The sequence below is a fragment of the Suillus fuscotomentosus genome (genome assembly GCF_016647785.1).
Source record: "Suillus fuscotomentosus strain FC203 chromosome Unknown F5891scaffold_2, whole genome shotgun sequence".
Classification (NCBI taxonomy): Eukaryota; Fungi; Basidiomycota; class Agaricomycetes; order Boletales; family Suillaceae; genus Suillus; species Suillus fuscotomentosus.
Window position 1 is genome coordinate 919,511 of NW_024539514.1, and position 18,443 is coordinate 937,953.

Genomic DNA, 18,443 nt, shown 5'->3' on the forward strand with positions numbered 1-18,443 from the left:
AACCAAAAGATGCTTAGGGCAAATGAATGTCAGAGCAGCGGCAGTGCACAGCAAGGCAAAAGAGTGGAAGTGAGTCGCCATTATGATGACAGAATCTGCAGTCCAACGGGGTCATCGTCGGGGCGCTGCGGTAGCAGGAACTCCGTTGGGCGGCGATGACGAGTGTAGATGCTCCCCGCTACTTCGCGGATGCACGTAGGACGATGGTCGAGGAGATGAAGATATGGTACCAGTGATGGGTCGTTGAGCAGTGGGCCAATCTGTCTCGATCGGCTGGGGATAGCGAGGTTGTTGCTGGCCCTGGATCATAGCTGCGCCTTGCGATAGGGAAGTTGGATGCGTAGGAGAAGTGTACGACGTGGGTGAATGAATGATACCTGGATGTGGATGGGGCGACTGCTGTCGGCCATTCCGTATATGAGGTTCACTCGAAATTGATGTCAACGGTGGTCGATCTCCGGGTGGTGAAACGCGGGGTGGGTTGGTAGGGTTCGGCGAACCCATTGATGCCAATGGTGGACGCCCGTTTGCTCTGAGGCGCATGTACATGTCACATTTCTTCATGAAATCCTTGCTTGGTAGCTCAGTGCTATTTGAGAAATATTCCTGATCATGGAGGATAGGCAGGAACTCCTCGGGAACCAAATAAAACTCATCCTGGTTCTCGAGTAACGAGGTTACTACGCGAATAGCCCCAAAGCTCTCGTCTCGAACGGCGTCACGCCCGCGTGAGTATAAGATGCTAGGACATATGACCGTTGCTAGGTTTGATAGGTCCATCTTGCTACCAGTGGACTCATCCATGTGTGCGAACGACGCCACCCATTTGAGGAACACAAATAGCACCTCCATGGTGTCACGATGGCTCTTGGGAAGAAGCAAGGAAACTAGATGGAGACAACGCCTCCGCTCTGCCTCTGTAGAAAGGGCTGGAGATTGTATGTCAGATTGCGAATCATGTAAAAGTGTGAAGACAGACACTGCGATGCAATCAGTAATCGGTGTAACTTGAACGTCATGAGTGGCTCCGGCAGTTCGCGGAGAAACTTCTTCAAGAGAGCAGCCAATTGCACCGGGTTGTCCTGCGTGAGATCTACTGATGATAAGTCGTGATCGATGGCCTCCGTGAGATCCTTCAACCGCCTGATATTACCATTCTTGCGGAAGACGCCCTCCACCGACATATCTGTAAATCACAAGATATCAAAACACAGTTCTAAGATCACCGTAAATAACATACCCATCTGCCTCATGGCTGAGACAACATCATCAATAAAGCTTGGCACCCTCAAGGTTGCACGGCTGGCTCCCAATAAGGAATCTGACCCTTCTTTCTCAACTAGGAGCTCAAGTGGAACACCAAAAACGCCTATACATAATCGATAAGGTGAACCTAATACTTGGGAATCATGAAAACTCACCCTTCTTCTTGACGTTCTTCTTGTCTCCAGCTTTGAACAGCTGTTTCCAGAAGCCTCCCTTTTTTGTCTCAACCAGTTCGAGCAACTCATCCAATTCAAGCTGATCCCGAAGTGGAGATCGCTGGAGGGCAAGGACAGCAGAGTGTTTGACGATAGTAAGTTCGAGTGCGCTCAACTCGGCGACATGCGGTACCGTGCTCTGGCGTGGTAATGAGCGCTGCTGTTCGCGAGCTTGCGCGGCCTCCATCAACTGAGGTATGTCAGCTAACGTAATACCGTCATCAGGGGTGTGTAACGGGGCATCGTCTGGGCCGCCTGCTGGAGAGTTTGGTACCGACTCGTCCACTATCTTCACCTCTGTGTTGCTCCGTCCGATAGTGGAACGAACTACTTGCGCTTGATAACTTGTATCCAGTGTACCAGGAGTACGAGTTTGCGCCCGTGAAGGAGGTTGTGATGGTATCCCCGAGGAGCCAGGCTGGGAGGGCTGACGCCCTGGAACCAGCGTCCCTGGTGGAGGGGCCCTCTGAGGTTGTGGGGTTTTGATATCTTGTTGCGATCGTTGAGCATGCAGTGGCTCCGAGGGCTGGACTGTTTTGCCTGATGGACTCTCCACGATTGTCGATCGTTTGGGTAGCCGTGCTGTAGCAGATAGCTTTCGATCCAGATGTACGGATTTCATGCGCATTATATCGCCAGAGTTACGATAGGGATCTTGGTCCCCTGACTTGGGGTTGATGCTTGGCGTCGTAGAAGCAACTGACAATACATGCTTACGATCCAGAACATCGAGTATGAGAGATCGGAACATACCTGGTGACACAGGAACCACGCCCTGTTGCTTTAAAACCAGGTACAACCTACGCAATGCAATGTTGAGCAGAAACGCATACTGCTCCAGCCGAGATACAGCCTGGAATCCATCTCGACACCCTGGATGCACGTGGTCTGTGCACAGGATAACGGTAGGCACTTCACCATATGAAGGGATGTCCTTGACCGAATCAAGCTCGTACACAAAGATGCCGACATTTGCCGGTGGTCTTCGAACAGAAGATGACTTCGATGGGTCCTTTTCGCTCCTTTCCTTTTCTTTATCTTTGTCTTTATCTTCTGGGGACTTGAGTGGCGTCGGCTCTTTCGGTGCCGGAATAGCAGCTACCTTGTCACACCTGGCGCATTGCAGACACTGGGAGTGCCAACGCTGATAAGTTCCCAGCCGAACACAGTCTTCTTCTACTGCTTCTGTACACTTGACGCACCGGTCTGAAGGCGGATTGGTGACTGTCAACCGAGATGGCGAGTTCGCTGTGAACGGGGATTCTCCTGCATGTTCTGGTGCCAGACTCCTGAAGCCGTAAGTGACACCCTGTGTGCCAATATTTCCTCCTCTCATAACCTCACCACTTCCACCTTTAATGATCCGGCGAGCCGCTGGGTCGCCACCTTGCACCGCGAGCAAATGTAACTTATCGAGGAATGATGGCATAGCCTCTCGGACGCTTTGTTCCCTCTCCAGTTTTAGTGCGCCCGTTAATGCTATTCGAATGAGGATCTTGAGGTAATGGGCTATTCCTGTCACGAGTGCAAGTAGTTCCTGAGTCATCCCCATTCTGCGCGACCCAGTTTCCTGGGTACGTGAAAGAAGGGTGAACAGATCAACCGTTTTTCGGCAAAGCATGCGGGCTTCTCGGACATGAGACATTCCTTCAAACCATATAAGCAATACCGGGGATATAACACGAAACATACACGCACCTTTCAAGTTAAGCCTAGCGGAATGGCATTCGAGGTCATCGATGGTGCCGAATAAGACTTCCACATGTAGAATAAACTTCTCGGCCATCCTGATGGCATCAAGATATTGTCCGTTGCTGACCTGTCGTAGCATATCAGATATACACGCAGCGCTTGATTCCTCGAACGCCGAGAGAACCCTGTAATGTAGACGATCAGTTGTGTTTCAGACCACGTGGGAGTACTCACGTCCAGATGCGATAGACCAGCTGCTCCATCCTGATTTGCTTGTCCTTCAATGTAGTGGGAGTTTCACGCTTCTCTTCCTCGACGTAGGATGGCTCCAATTCCGACCCATCATTAATCAACACGCTCGATCTCCGTGAAACTACTTTGACGTTCCAAAACTGTAAGGCTGAATGAGAATTGATATAAGATTGCGACCTCCTAGAACGAGAACCTTATTGATCATGTAACATTCTGGATGCCAGCACTCGTCCCTCATGTTGCGATTTATCTCAACGAATTGCTTCAGGATGGCGCTGCTGCAACCTGCACATTTTGTCGCAAAACGTGTCGAGTAGTGGAAGTGACAATAAACGTCCCCATCGTGCTCATAGTAGGAGTCCTGTGGGCCAAAAAGGGTTGGGCACAGGGAGCAAGTGAAGTGTTCCACATGATACTTCTTGTCTGTATAGGGATATTAATTAGCAAGAAAGGGGCGACGAGTAGAACCACTAACTGCATGCCGTAATATAGCTGCCTCGGAGAGCAAGTCCACATTTGGCGCATATAAGATTCAGGCGACGGAAGTAATCCCGTTCACAGAGGGGATGTTGTTTACCATCAGGCCCATCAATAGGAAAGAACTTTGACGCGACGATATCGCCGCAATCCTAACAAATTATAAGCGGAACTGGGTATCTGAAAGGTCAAGATGTTCATACCAAGCATTTGAAGCAGTTCAAGTGGTATACAGTGCCTAATGCGCGGACGAAAGCACCTTGCATCGTGTTTCCACATGCGGAGCAAGGTCTACAGGGAAGAAGTGTCAGATAATGGATCGAAACCACAGACTACTGTGGAAGTGTTTGTAGAGGGAATGGCGGACTCACGATTGTGAGATGTTAGTGGATGTCGCAGAGGAAGTGGATGTCATGGGACCAGTCTTGTTTGGGGAACTAGAACTGGAGGACGCAGAGTGTCCGGAGGAATATGAGATTACACTGTCTCGACGCTTCAACTCTACATTCCTTTCGGTGTATGAGACAAGATTATACGGAGTGGAGCCATTGGGAGTGGTAGGACGACTACGCGAACGAAAGGCGGGAGATGGAGGCGGGAGAGAAGCGGGGATACCATTTGAATCATAAGGCCTGCTCGAGTGGGCATGATTCAAGTCATCACTATAAGCATGAGGGACTAGATCATGCTTCACGGAAAGATTATTACGGTTGAGGTCCTGGGTAGAGCCAAGGGTAGAAGCTCTTGTAGGAAAAAGGGGACGATCAGGTAGGCGAGTAGTGGTTGTCGGTGGAGCATAAATAGAACCACCGAGATGAGATGAACCATCGTGCTCTTTGCGCAGACGAGCCGTTTCTGAATCAAACGACATAACGGATCCCAGGCAGGCCTGACTACGATGATTAGTACCCCCAAAGTTAATTGGAACAGTTCTGAGAGAGATCCTTGACGATTTTCATGCGGAACCTAGTAGATTTATGTTCCGGGAAGCGATGAAGTAGAACAAAAGCAAGCTAGAAGCACCACAGCTGGAGAACGGTGCAAAAGCAGTGAGGTCTACTGAAGAACGAGGATCACGAACGTGACAATAAGTCACGCGTCACAGTAACCACCTTTTCTGCCAATCATCGTTACCTCAGGCTATTAGCTGACGTCGATGCTCACAAAACCCGAACTTGTGTTGCGCCATATAGCCTGTGGAGGTTTGTAGAACTAGGTCGTGGGAGGTTTTATGGAGACAAAAACTCCATGTGGAACCAGGTTTGTAACTCATAGAGATATGAGTCCGACGTCGGTGCTTTCTGCGCCAGGGCAGTTGCTCCATATCGCACTTCAACGTAAACGACATCTGGTGTAACGTGGTTCCTCCAGAGTTTACCTGCCAAGGCTCCAAACAAAACAAGGTCTACAGAACACTTCCAAAGAAAGCCCAGTAATAATGTTTGGCCACTCACGGCGATAGTTTATGTAGTCAGTGAGTGAGTTGACCAGATAATCGTGCCTCACATCACTAAAATTAAGCCAACTTATACACAGAGTGCGGTTATATCAGCTCCGGTGACAGATTTCTTCCAGAATCTTTCCAGCCAACCTGAGAGTGGTCGAGGTATCTGAGTTCAAATATTTCACCTCATGGCGACATGATCCACCATAGCCAGTCAAATATTGAAGGTTATAATGGATCCTGCCTTCATCGATGTTCACTTGTCTCTTCTGACTTCTGACAGCTTTGACATTGATGTGATGGGTCAAATCTTTTCATATTCCAGTCGCACATAAAGTGCCTTCCGGCTCAGGGCCTCGTTCATATGCCTTGCCATCGTGGGTGCCCGCAGCAAGTTGTCTCTCTCTTGGACATCCTATCAATCCTCCGTGATACGACTTTTCAACCATGAACCCTTCAACAGTCAATTTCCTACCTGATGGTAACATTCACGTATACTACCATGTTGAAACTAGTCAACAAATCGACATTTTCATCATTGATTGTATCTTGTTTACCGCTTGGAGCAGCACCGAATCCCTCACCACACCTTGCCACTGTGACCAAATATGTGATTTCAAGACTAGGTTGTCAGATAGGGATAATGACACTTGCCATATCGCTTCTAACATGCAATAGAGTTGATACGTAGCAGCTCATCAAATAGGTGTCAGCAAGGGTGACGAGGTGTGTTATCGATATCATACGAGCACCTCGTGAAGTTTCTCGTATCTCGCACCGTCACTCGTCAATTTGTCGATAGTATTGCAGCTGCACGGTCTATGAATCTCATTCAGACCTCACACGTCATCGACATGAACGATACTCGGAATGGCGTGTTCCATTTTTGCCTGCATGTGCGAAACATGATCAAATTACAGTCTTCTCCTCTCATGTTTTTATAGATACCCAGTCGATGTATGACCGCTGCTAACATCGACTCTCATGTTGATTCTCGAGCAAACTTTGGTACATTTAGCCCTTGTTTCACTCCATGCACTCGGCAATGATACCCGATGGTCAATCGGTCCGTATCGCGCCTCAGGAATGCCCCACAACCATACCTTTTGAACTTGTGTACGCCAACACTTATAAGCTATGCGACACAAAAACATTCAGAGACCACAGAACCTGACCTTGATTTTCTGGATCTCTTACAGGCAATGCCACGCCTCTACTTAGTGGACGAGGTCAATGGGACAGGTGTAGAGAGCATGACCACGAGGAGTAGTCGTCAACCGCCAGCGTTCGCAGCAAAGCGTCAGACTCGCTCTACAGCATCGCATGGAAGTAATAACAACGCATCCTACGTGCATCGTCCGAGTACTAACAGTGCTCATCACTCAATGCGCTAGAAGGCGAGAAGATAGAAGCAGGTACGACGCCATTGAACTTGGTATCATCGTCCGAGAATGTTAATTATATATCAATACTTGAAATTCAGATCCCGGGACGAGTGCAAGCATCCGCTGAGTCTTGGTCAAGTCCATTGACAGGATTCTAAATATTCTCCTGGTGTCGTCAGATTCCTACTTGGCATCATGTGCTCTTGTTACATGATTTATTTATTACGACTACTGAATCTTTTGTTACCTTGTATCCGCAGGTCCAATATTTTCACTCCCCGACGGTCCGAGCTACACAAACTTGAACTTTCCATCTATTTAAGCAGCTTCCGCAGATGAGTAACTCATCACTCTAGACTCTGCAGACCTTTGTTTTATCGTGCTACGACCAAGGTAGGGTATTCTACTGTTACTTCACAGTTAACCCATTCTAAAGCTGTTTTTATATAGGTAAATATACCAGGCGTCTGCATTATCGCGTGTTACGACTGAGAGTATCTATTTAATCTAGACCCGCACAACATTGCTATTGTTCTTATTGCTTGAATCCGTAGTAAACACTGACTTTTGAAAACCTCCTGTCAAGCCACAAAAGGTAAATCTCGCACCTGACCGAGGTTTCGACTGACAACAACTCTGTCCTACAGATTCCTCATGTCGCACATCTTTGCTGCATTAAACGAGTCGATGCGCGTCCTTCGGTTTTGCAGAAATGATCGAGTCCCCATCATCTCGCGCCTTCCAGACGAGATTCTTTTGACAATCTTCAAACACCTCGAAGAAGAGAAGCGTCTCAATGGATACGATAGCCATGATAACGAATCTGCAAGCGATGTCCCCGGTGGTGTCCCTGCTTGTCTAGTAGTCACACACGTCTGCAGACACTGGCGCAAAGTCGCTCTGGAGTGCCCGACTCTTTGGACATTCATCAGTTCTGCCTCTTTGCTTTGGCTAGATGTCATGCTTGAGAGGTCGCAGAAGGCTCCTTTGATCGTCACCTATAATCCATTTTCGATCTCACTAGACAATTTCTTGGAGAAAGTCCTTTTACACCTGCCCCGCATCAAATACCTCGAATTACGCGCACACTCATATAATGTCGGTCGCGTGATGAATCTGTTATCATCTCAACCTGCACCGATGCTTGAAACATTCAAATTTTCGGTCGAATGTAACCTTCTTCCAACGGTGTCCATATCAAACACCATTTTCCAAGGACAAGCACCCCTACTTCGGCACCTCGATGTCGATTATTGCAATCCCAGATGGTCATCGTACATTTTCTGTGGGCTTCGAGCTCTATGTGTAAGGAAAACGTCCTTACCAGACATCCTTTCTGTTCTGCGACGTACACCCGTCCTGGAGCAGTTTACGCTCCAGCTCCAGTTACCAGAATCCGACCAATCAACGCTCATTGATAGAGTGCCACTCGCTCGATTGAAAAATATAGTGCTAGACGGGACCTCGCTCCAAAATGCTGTGTCTCTCTTCAAACGGCTAGCCCTTCCCGTCGACGTCAAGATTGCTTTACAACTCTCATCAATTGAAGGGCCCTCAACCTTTGCTGATTTGTTTTCGGTCATGAATAAGCATCCTGATGGATCCGGTCCCGTCTTTCGGTCGCTGCGTGCCATTAAATTCAAGCCATGGCGTTTTTCTGTCCAGTTTAGCACGTCAATGGAGATCAATTCCGACTATTCCTGGAATCCTCAAGATGATGACATACGACTCTCGATCCAGTTCTACTATGAAGACGATGAAGTTCAGCCAAACGGCCTATCTGCTACAAACATCATCTTCGATATATGTAATATCATCGCGCAACGCAAACGTCGAACCTTCTTTTCTGGGGAGTTCAAATACATCAATGTGGAGGGGTGCTCAGACTTTATCGAAGGCTTAACCGCTGCGCTCCGGATTGAAGGGTAATCAAATGGGACGTATCCTTCGCTCCGTGTTTTGGAGCTCCTAGGTATCTCGTTCGAAGGTGATGAACTTCAAGACCTTCTGGATCTCTTAAAAAGCGAGCCCAATATGATGTCCCCGTCCGCGACCTCCGCCTCAGATTATACGATAATTTCACGGCTGATCAGGTGCAGCTTTTTCAGGAAGTGGTTGTAAACAAAATTGATTGCGATCAATTTACCCTTGATCATGCTTCGACTGTGGCTGTTCCGTTTCTTACTAGACTGGAGTTTTGATGTATTTTGACTGTACTTACTACGTTCCTATCGTCGACAGCTGTATCTGATGCGTTTCCCCTCAGGCTAGGCAGACCTAATATACCCTGTATCAATATCATAATTGACTACGTCACGTGTTTAGCGATAATCAATCCACATACCATTGGGTGAAGTAGGTGTCTCATCCCCACAGCCTTGGCGCGGCCTCATAGTACGACGTTGGAACCTGGGCTGTTGGCACTCAGGGGTGCAAGGAAAGCGGCGCATGATACTACTCGTACGAGCAATTTAAGTCAACATTGGCCTGGGCATCGCAAACTGAAACAGTAACAATCGAAATAGCAGGATTAATTCCCGGAAGGTATGATGTCTGCCGAGTCGCGACGCGTCCTTGCGCCGCCGGACCGGCATTGTCCGAGCCAATCGGCTTTGTCATGGATGACCCAGGCGCCGAACATGCGCGTCAGAGGCCGAGTGATTTCGTCGACGGTGACCATGACGGCGCACAGTATTCGAGACTATATAAATCGCTGCACCCACTCTGATGCTTCTCTACTTGATCAACATCATCTTTCCTCCTGACTAACATGTACCCTTACCATCACCGCTACTACTTTCGTGGTCCATCGCGCATCGTCTGGTTCATTCTCGGCGCAGGTGCTGCTACTTTCTGGAATTGCAGTCGCCATATGCGCGAACACCGTGCACAGTACTTTCCTTGCGTCATGCAAGCACCTCGCGTAGAAGGGAGCGGCGAACAATCTACTCCCCCTGTCTACTCCAAACCTGACGCTCCTGGGCCAGCACCTCAGGAACATAGGTGGAACTTCATCTATAGGAGTCAGCCTAACCGCAATGATGATGGAACCGCGGGTTGGAATCAACGAGAGTGGGAGGAGGACAAGGAACGTCTCAAGGAGATTCAGAAGCGCGCCGAGGATGCGGTGAGTTGAACAAAATGATATACAGTTTCTCTCCTCATATCTGTTTCTTAAAGATGCTCGATATGTCTGAAACCACTCTAGAGTCCATCGTCTCTACCGTGGAAGCACTGAAAACCGTACGCCCTCCTGTTCATTCCCCAGATCCAGTTTCTCAGCATCAACCTGCAGAAACTCGCCCAGCACAAGACTCAACGCGAACAAGAACGAAAAAACTACGAGGAAGAACTCGAGAGGCAAAAGAAAGAACCTCGTCGATATGTTTAAATCAAACAACTGTACAGTACATTTGTACATCATCACCCCTCCCTCATTATCCTTTTAATTGGATTTTGAGATTGTAAATAACTACTATATAATGATGCACGCTCACTCCCTGTTGACACTAATCGTTTAAAAGTTTCGCATAAGGGTATCACTGCAGGTATCCAGCTAAACCTGGTCATCCATGTGCATCCTTCGGATATATGCCGGAGCTTGAGGTTCGATCTTACCCTGCTCCTCAGCTAATGTACCGCATTAATGACCATTCAGACATACACAACTAAGACACTTACGCGTAGCGTGCCAGAAGTAGATGATGAGGCCGACGACGACGACGCAGAAAGCAGGGAAGTATAACCAGTATGGCGAATAGTGCTGCAAAAATATAAGTGCACATCAACCTCGCAGATATGTAACACTCACGAAAAGAAAGAGGCCTGTTGACATACAATCATCAGTCGTCCTAAGAGAAGTAGCAAAGAGGATGGTAGCGTACCAAAAAGAAGACCATAAAAGTCACTCGTGAGCAGACTGATATTGTAGAAAGGTGACGACGCCATGCGGTATAGCAGGGGAGCAACCGTGTAGAGGATAAACATTGCTGTCAACGAGTGTCAGCATGAGGATCAAGCTAAAATTTAGTAGAAACCAACCAGCTGTGTAAGCAGCAAGGAAGCCAACTGAAGAACACAATCAGCCAAAACCCACATTATATCGTGCCAAAAACGACCCACTCGTAGCACCATTCCACGAGGCCGTAGTCATATCCACATGCTCCAAACTAGCAGCCTGGATCCCATTGATCAAGGTTCCCCACATACCAAGCTGGCCAACGACCTGCCAGGGTAAGATACGCAATCCTCCATTAAACACGCCTCACTCACCTCATAGAGCGGCGATCTCCTCACAAAGAACTCCTCTGTGGCATTGGCTGATGACCGTCGTCAATACGACAATTTATTCACCTGAAGAATAACTTACTAAAGCCATAAAGTGTCGCTCCAACGATCATGAAGGCGTCACCCTTTCCCTTGCTTAATGCAGGGTAGTTCTTGTCTGTGAGCATGTCTGAAGATACTAGCATGCCGAGTCCTCCGATACACACTAGGATACCCTGTGTGTACCTATTTAGACATGGAAACAGCTACATATCGATGATTCCTCACCAACACCTGAGTCCAATGATACTTCGAACGCATGTACACCCAGCAAAAGAACAGGCAAACAGGAATTGCCCAACTAAGACAGATTCGGTGAGATGCAGTATGCATATGAGCGGCCGAGTGCGACTCACGCATCGAGAAGCATGCAAGATAGTAAATCGGTATAGTTGTATGCCTGTTCGATAAAACACGATAATTGATGCGATCGAAATGAGTGAAGATATACGCTTACCTTCACGACTAAGAAGTTACCCTCCACATCAGAGGCTGCGAGGATGAAATCTATAGGGTGTCAGAATCTTTTACCGGTGGGGATGATGATGATGTCACGAACATTTCCACCCATCCCTATATATCATCTGACCCCAACCCTTCAGACCATCTTCAATATTCATCTGTCGTCAACATCGACCAAGAATAGAACGGACATACTTACATTTATATATGGTATACGGCGTGTAAACGAGAAATAACGAACAGTACCTGCAAGAACAAATATAGGCGTCATAGATCACCACAAGAATCAAAACACGTACAAGAACCATGTCTGTGTAGTCGGCAGCACCCAATTCCTAGATACCAGCTCTGTCGTCGTGACATTGGTCACTGTTATGCACAGAGAAACCACCTGTCCAGCCAACAACGAGAGTGTGAAGCGCCTAGTCCATAAACTTTTCCACCTAGTCCAGGAACTGCTCGTGAAAGCAGCTGGAGAAGAATAGTCGATTGGAGGGCGAACAGAGTTCCGCGGGAGGTCGCTTGCGTCTACGACTGATGGCGCTGATCCCGTATCCTCAAAATTGCGCTTGTGATCAAGAGACTCGGACATGGTGTCTCTGGTAGTAGTACTGCGATCGTCGACACTCGGACCTGGAATTGAGAACATCGAGCTTTTTATGGTCCCTCAGGCTTTTCACTGATTGCACACACCCAGATGGCAGCTCAGGAACCTGTGAGACAGAACCCACCTGGACATGTTACTTTGCCAGGTGGCAGCACGTGGTACCTTTCATTTTTTTTAATGGGGGTAGTGTCAACCAATCGAATTCGTTTGCTCGTTCATAGCGGTGTTCTTAGTGTCCTATTATAGGCGGCCGCAGGAAGCTTACAGTGTATGTACTATGAAGTACAAGTACTGGGCACACGATTGGCGACCCTCTTGTCAAACTATATCAGAGAAAACGCAGCGGCACTCCACGATATTGCCAATGTCAATACTGATCGCATGTGCCTGACATATCCCAAACAGTTTAACTGGGCCCTACTAAGCTAATTGCCATATGCCAAAGGCAAATGTCAGTGATCTCACAGCCCCAGGTACCTTGAACTTTCTCTAACATTTCATTGCCTTGTCGTGTATAAACGTCCATGGCGATTAACTCGTTTGAATTTGATCCGCTCGACGACAGCAGGGGTAATCTCAAAATGACCGCTAGTCTACTATAACATAATAGGCTATCGTTTATCCGCAAAGAAACGCTAAGAAACCACACATTAACTCGCAGCACGCAGAAAAACACACCGCATCACTCACCTTCAAATGTCGCAACTGCCACGTGCACGTAGCAATAAGCACTCCAATCTGCAACACGCTATACCAAACAGCCTTCGAATTCGTATTCTCACTCAAGTTTCGGAAATCCGCCTCCCTCTCCCGCTGGTACTGCTGTTCCCTCCGAATTTCGTCAAGTTTTTGGTTGAGGTCGCGAAGTTTGCTGGAAAGTTCGCCGATGTGAGTACGGTCGCTCTCGATGTCTGGTTTCGTGGATCCTACGACGATGTCGAGATAGAGCTTGATGTGCGTGCTTGACCACCATGACGTGTAGTTGGTGGAGATGCAAATGGAGTGGTCGCCTGCTTCGTGGGATGTGAATGTGAAGCGACCGTCAGATGGACCTCTCGTCTTTGTGACAACGTGCGATGTTTCCATTTCCTATTGACAGAAACTGCGCATGAGACGTGTTGTCGTAAAAGCGCCTTTGGGACTTACCTCCACTTCAACTATGATACCTAATTCCTCATTCAGATTGTATTGCTTGTGTGCCGTCACTCCACTCTAACGCTCTGTAGTGCCCTATAATGCAAGGTAAGACATTCGAGCTGCTCCTGACCGGTGACGAAGACGCTTACCCTCGACCACCGTGTCTGATGGTAGCTCTTCCACAAAACATCGCTTTTCGTTCGCATCCAAGTAAAAATGAAGGGCATTGACTGTCGTTATTAAGAGAAAGAAAAATGGCAGAAGCACCGAGAGGCGAAACGCGAACATGTTGTTCGGTGAGCGGATGAAGTTCAGGAAGAAGATTGGAGGTCACGTGTCCCATACTCAGAAATTTCACGTCCTGCGAATCATTTCATCATTCATACCATGGCTCCCGCACGTTTTCAACCGTCGTCTATCAAAAACAAGATAAAAAGAGAAGAGGTTACGCGCAAGCTGAAAAAGAGCAAAAACCAGGCAAAACTACAGAAAAGGCTTGATCAGGCCAAGGTCGAAGCTAATGACCCGGCAGCAAAGAAAGTACGTGTAACGATCCATCTGTACCTCCTTTCGCAGCTGAATTTGCATCAGAAACGTATTTCAGAAAATGTACCTCGCACGCTCGATAATACCCGCGAGGCAGACCCAGCTATGCTCTCTGCAGCTGGCCCTTCGTCTGCCCAGCATGTGGAATTTTCTAATGATATCGCATCCGATCCTTTTGCGGACTATTTCAACTTCACGCAGGATCCAACCATCCCCCCGAAGGTTCTCATTACAACCTCTGCAAAAGCATCGAAGGGCACCTATGAGTTTTGTGATGAGTTGGTAGGAGTATTTCCAGGTGCCGAATTTATACGGCGGAAAAAGGGAAAAGGCTTTGAGATGGGTCGAATAGCCGGTTGGGCTGCTGGCCGTGGTTATAAGCATCTGCTTGTTGTGAACGAGGACATGAAGAAGCCAAGTTTGTCGTCTCGGCAATCTTTGCTACGGAAGACTGATGCATTGTCCAGACGCTATCACCTTGGTGTATCTCCCTAATGGTCCTATGGCTTATTTCAAACTTACATCTATAGAACTCACAAAACAGATATATGTGAGCTTGCCTTCCATCTTATCACTGGTGCAGAAATAACGGACCTGTATTCAGGGTCACGCAAGAGCAACGCCACACAATCCCGAGCTTGTTCTCAATAATTTCTCAACTACTCTGGGACATAATGTTGGACGAATGTTCCAGACTTTATTCCCGCCATTACCTGAATTCCAGGGGCGACAAGTAGTAGCGCTTCACAACCAGCGTGACTTTTTGTTTTTCAGACGTCATCGGTAAGGGAGATCACAAGAATTGAATGAATAGGCTTCTCAACCGAAACGATTAGGTATGCTTTCCGTTCGCCTGAGAAAGTTGCTCTGCAAGAAATCGGGCCTCGCTTCACTTTGAAACTTCGATGGGTCAAAAGAGGGCTGCCAGCAGTTCAAAACTTTGGGGCATCGCCGGATGCCCTAGAGATCAGTGTCGGGACCGAGGAGTTGCCTGGACCTCCAGAAGAAACGCCCATGCCAGAACAAGACGAAGAATCGGAGATGAGGCCGCTTGAGCCCGTTCCAGTGAGCAACCCTCCAAAAGATAACGAATATATCTGGCGTTGGAAGGTAACATGCTGTCTACTTGTTCACAAACATTGTGCTAATTGTTCTGTAGCCTGAGCTTGAGACGACAAGAAAAACATTTTTCTTATGATGCAAAATATCAATATATCTCTTTGGAACAGTGGAAGATCCTTAAGAGATTATAGTACTTGTTGTAGTTCGTATCACAATCGGTTTGGATTGTCAATGATCCTTGTTAGTCTATCTGTGATACTGCGAAATAAGAGCAACGACTCTGAGATCTGAGATATTACACGATGACTATTTGACATCGCAACATCTTGTCAACGAAGTTATTTGCTTCGCTTTGTACGGTCCTTGCACAATATTTTGTCATGCCTACTCCGTCGCCTTCGAATTCGCCACAGGATAATGTGAAGCCTGCGGATTATAAAGATGTTTTTGCTGTATGTCCTTCCCGCATGCCATCTCAAACTAGTCGTCCGCATTCACGGTAATGACAGGCCCGACAATCATACACCCAACATACAGAGTGCGTTTCCTTCTTGCACACCCTCCTTCCTCAATAAACTTGTTGTATCGGTGCTCAGTCCATGCGAACAAGCAGCAAAAGCATCTTTAAGCTGCATGGACCGCAACGACTATAACCGGGACAATTGTATGGACTTCTTCCAGGCATATCGGGACTGTAAGAAGGCGTGGGTGAGATACTGGCATCCCTGTCAAGTCTGTGAAACCTTTGTGCTGACCATGTTCTAGCTGGAGCAGAGACGTGAGGATCGTAGAGCTGGTCGACCCACCCCTATATGAACCGCGTCGAAGTGCCTGGTACAATATTAATTGATATGCACATCGTCATTTTTACTTGGAGACGGTTTTTTTTGCGCGGCATGATTTATCGTGAAGAGGGCGCAAATTTTCTAGTACGCACGACAGGCTTTTTTAACACCAACAAAGGGTATATATGCAACTACAGCCCGAAGCAAGTCCTTAGAACATAAATTGTATTCGAAGCGAATAGTATTAATCATGCATCATTGCATGTACAAAATGAATGTAACAAAACCATGAAATAAGTATACATCGCGAGAGGAGATAAGGAAACTAAACGAGCCAGTGTCGTACTGGTAAATGAGAGTACAAATTGAAGCAGACTTCTCTGTAAAGAAGGAAATGAAAGATACATGCTAGTGAAGTAAGTCCGTGATGAGATGATGAGTTCGACGTCTGTCTCGTAAAAGTCAAGAGAAAAACGAATCGAAGTATGAAACGAAAACCCTACATGCCAGAGATGAGTCTATGATGAAACCGACCAGTCGAGTGAGAATACAGATCAAAGAGGCAGCAGAGTAGGAAACGCGAAGCAGCCTGTTCTTGTAGATGCGTGCGTGAGCGTGGCGGCGGTCTATACAGTAGAATGTCGTGTAGTGGGGGGTAGTGAAAACCGATTAGTTTGTCGTCGAAAGTGGATCGCAGGGGACCTCTGGTGTCGATCGCGACGTGGTGTAGTATGTGTAGACTGAAAGTGGCCTTCGACTTCTTGGGCGGTGAAGCTCCGGGTCGTAGGGGACAGAAGGAGGCCGTCGTCCGGATTGGTCGTAGGAGACCTGGTATCGGAGGGTAGTTCAATGTTATCAGTAGCGCGGAGGTGGTCTTGAATCACTTGGGGTGAGGGTGTGCCCAGACCGTAGGGTTTAGTGAGAAAGGCCAATACATTTGGCTCTGCGTGGATGTCGAAGCAGACTAGTTGCGACAGGAGCCAGCTTGAAGTGTGGGGTGGCGTGCTTCGTAACCAGTATCAGAGGCTTCAGCTTCGAGGTGGAAGACGGGCGATCTCTGGGAAACAGCACTTCCATATTTCGAGTCAGCGCATCGATGGAACACCTGGGTTCAGGAAAAACGACGCCAGGATCGGTAGATGGAGTATCGGAGAGAGAGGGTGCCTCCAAACGTCGGGCCAATGCGTCTACAGAGTATGCGGGTGCAGGAAGCGGAGCACAATGGATGGTAGATACCTTGTGGCGGCGATCGACTAGAATGAGTGGTCGAAGTTTGGAAAGACGAGGCGGGTCATCGAGAGTGAGAGCTGTCATTTTGGCAATTAGAGTGACAAACATAGGTTCTAGTGCATGGTCCTCCTGAGGCTGTGGTTCAGAACGATCGTCCTAGAGATTCGAACGTCAGGTAATGTGGAGTTCGATGATATGCTGTGTCTTACCTCGTGGATAGTGCTTTCGTCACAAAACGACTCACAGTCGTTGGCATCCGAAGCATCATCGTCCGAGAAGACGTGAGTAACCGAGTCGTCGTCATGGGGTACAAGAGTGGTGCTGGAATCGATAGAAAGGCGTTTGCAGTATAGGTCCGGTGAAGTGAGAGTAATGCAAGGCGTACAGATATTAGAACCCATGATTGGGGCGGACGTTATTTCCGTCGATTCGATTAAACGCAATAGAGATGGATTCAGAGATGGCTGCAAATTATAAGGTTTTACAGTGGTCTTTTCATTAGGCGTGCAAGTATAAATTGGGACGGATATTGTTTCCGCCGATTCGATTAAATGCGATTGAGATGGAGACAGAGATGGCTGCAAATGAGATGGTTCGACAGGCTGAGGTGCGAGGGAGGTGATGGTGTCATGAATGGATGGAAGAGAGTCGTCGTTGTCATCCTTTGAAGTGGCGGGCCTATGCTTGGGATCGTTGCTGAGGATCCTCTGTGCAGCTTTGTCGGCGGCGAGAACCAGCGTAATCGTCGACAAGCAGACAGAGTATACAACGAGGCCAGCGGAAGTCTTCTCTGCTTTAGACAGGACCTGAGCGGTATTGTCGACGACAGCCCGTTTGAAGCAAGAGAGCGAAAGGAAGCCAGTGACGGCGACGCGAGCAGTGATGGTCATGGCTGTAGAGAGTGTCATAATGGCAGATGGTGGTTGAGAAGAATGAAGATCGTAAGAATATGCTGGTACAGGTAGACAAGGATAAACTGAGAGAGAAACATTGGCAACGCCGTATTTATACTCCTGGAATTTCCCTAGAGAATTAAAGTTTGTATGCGGGAGATAAACAGACTCGATCGCGACGCGTTCGTCACGTGCTTGTAAAATCAACCACTATATATTAACAGAATTAGAGCAGAGTACATACGTTCAGGTCCCCTTGCGCGCCTCCAGCTGCAAATGCTCCGGAGTGGGGTCGCCTTCCACATGTATATCATTCCTGCCAGCTATCTTAGCGCACAAAGTCTACAGCAACCCACACGGAACCCTGGTGAACGTGGTTTTGTGGTGCCGCTACCATGTAAGAAGTAATCCCGCCGAAGCAGCCATGTGGTGGAGAGACCGGGGGAGGGGTGAGCCGACAGAATGATAGTGATGGTCGAGGCACACACGATAAGCAAGTCATAAGTTCTTTGGGATGGCCATTCCGCATTTGCCACCCTGATACTTGCAGCCAACGCTTCTGTCGAGAAGTACTAGTCATCATTGGTGGTGCGACATGGCAGACCTCCTGTCGACTACGAGTGAAATGAGATGCACAAGCCCTTTGCGAATATGCCATCGCTAG

General features: G+C 47.9%; 8 protein-coding genes across 8 annotated transcripts; 4 read left to right on the forward strand and 4 right to left on the reverse strand.

Annotated features, from left to right (window-relative positions):
* Positions 1 to 111: 111 nt before the first annotated feature.
* Positions 112 to 4,773, reverse strand: F5891DRAFT_1180805 (uncharacterized protein; the record flags this gene model as incomplete). Its single annotated transcript, XM_041365982.1, has 10 exons — positions 112 to 929; positions 980 to 1,186; positions 1,241 to 1,369; positions 1,422 to 3,128; positions 3,180 to 3,358; positions 3,408 to 3,565; positions 3,619 to 3,848; positions 3,901 to 4,054; positions 4,106 to 4,193; positions 4,274 to 4,773. 10 exons carry the CDS (start codon positions 4,771 to 4,773, stop codon positions 112 to 114), a joined length of 4,170 nt encoding a protein of 1,389 aa, XP_041233351.1.
* A 2,160-nt stretch (positions 4,774 to 6,933) lies between these two features.
* On the forward strand, positions 6,934 to 8,660 carry F5891DRAFT_1168997 (uncharacterized protein; the record flags this gene model as incomplete). Its single annotated transcript, XM_041365476.1, has 3 exons — positions 6,934 to 7,124; positions 7,243 to 7,326; positions 7,379 to 8,660. The coding sequence occupies exon 3, from the start codon at positions 7,386 to 7,388 to the stop codon at positions 8,658 to 8,660; it is 1,275 nt and encodes a 424-aa protein (XP_041233352.1). The 5' UTR covers positions 6,934 to 7,124; positions 7,243 to 7,326; positions 7,379 to 7,385.
* A 701-nt stretch (positions 8,661 to 9,361) lies between these two features.
* F5891DRAFT_213550 (uncharacterized protein) lies at positions 9,362 to 10,361 on the forward strand. Its single transcript, XM_041370928.1, has 3 exons — positions 9,362 to 9,858; positions 9,912 to 9,974; positions 10,027 to 10,361. Exons 1-3 carry the CDS (start codon positions 9,502 to 9,504, stop codon positions 10,120 to 10,122), a joined length of 516 nt encoding a protein of 171 aa, XP_041233353.1. The 5' UTR covers positions 9,362 to 9,501; the 3' UTR covers positions 10,123 to 10,361.
* F5891DRAFT_213473 (DUF914-domain-containing protein) lies at positions 9,896 to 12,334 on the reverse strand. The gene is made up of 14 exons (XM_041370927.1): positions 11,819 to 12,334; positions 11,719 to 11,765; positions 11,617 to 11,664; positions 11,515 to 11,564; positions 11,414 to 11,457; positions 11,286 to 11,358; positions 11,101 to 11,233; positions 11,004 to 11,050; positions 10,854 to 10,956; positions 10,773 to 10,799; positions 10,616 to 10,720; positions 10,543 to 10,556; positions 10,413 to 10,494; positions 9,896 to 10,361 (listed from the first exon to the last, which is right to left on the reverse strand). The coding sequence occupies exons 1-14, from the start codon at positions 12,166 to 12,168 to the stop codon at positions 10,288 to 10,290; spliced, it is 1,197 nt and encodes a 398-aa protein (XP_041233354.1). The 5' UTR covers positions 12,169 to 12,334; the 3' UTR covers positions 9,896 to 10,287.
* F5891DRAFT_997036 (emp24/gp25L/p24 family/GOLD-domain-containing protein) lies at positions 12,298 to 13,573 on the reverse strand. The gene is made up of 4 exons (XM_041378416.1): positions 13,413 to 13,573; positions 13,273 to 13,331; positions 12,817 to 13,215; positions 12,298 to 12,761 (listed from the first exon to the last, which is right to left on the reverse strand). Exons 1-4 carry the CDS (start codon positions 13,549 to 13,551, stop codon positions 12,738 to 12,740), a joined length of 621 nt encoding a protein of 206 aa, XP_041233355.1. The 5' UTR covers positions 13,552 to 13,573; the 3' UTR covers positions 12,298 to 12,737.
* Positions 13,574 to 13,626: 53 nt separating this feature from the next.
* On the forward strand, positions 13,627 to 15,120 carry F5891DRAFT_997038 (Brix-domain-containing protein). The gene is made up of 6 exons (XM_041378417.1): positions 13,627 to 13,803; positions 13,855 to 14,227; positions 14,277 to 14,359; positions 14,414 to 14,592; positions 14,646 to 14,919; positions 14,969 to 15,120. Exons 1-6 carry the CDS (start codon positions 13,651 to 13,653, stop codon positions 15,005 to 15,007), a joined length of 1,101 nt encoding a protein of 366 aa, XP_041233356.1. The 5' UTR covers positions 13,627 to 13,650; the 3' UTR covers positions 15,008 to 15,120.
* Positions 15,121 to 15,236: 116 nt separating this feature from the next.
* Positions 15,237 to 15,960, forward strand: F5891DRAFT_997039 (uncharacterized protein). Its single transcript, XM_041378418.1, has 4 exons — positions 15,237 to 15,323; positions 15,381 to 15,409; positions 15,468 to 15,579; positions 15,637 to 15,960. Exons 1-4 carry the CDS (start codon positions 15,252 to 15,254, stop codon positions 15,685 to 15,687), a joined length of 264 nt encoding a protein of 87 aa, XP_041233357.1. The 5' UTR covers positions 15,237 to 15,251; the 3' UTR covers positions 15,688 to 15,960.
* A 357-nt stretch (positions 15,961 to 16,317) lies between these two features.
* Positions 16,318 to 17,867, reverse strand: F5891DRAFT_213684 (uncharacterized protein). The gene is made up of 2 exons (XM_041370929.1): positions 17,096 to 17,867; positions 16,318 to 17,042 (listed from the first exon to the last, which is right to left on the reverse strand). Exons 1-2 carry the CDS (start codon positions 17,792 to 17,794, stop codon positions 16,572 to 16,574), a joined length of 1,170 nt encoding a protein of 389 aa, XP_041233358.1. The 5' UTR covers positions 17,795 to 17,867; the 3' UTR covers positions 16,318 to 16,571.
* Positions 17,868 to 18,443: the final 576 nt, after the last annotated feature.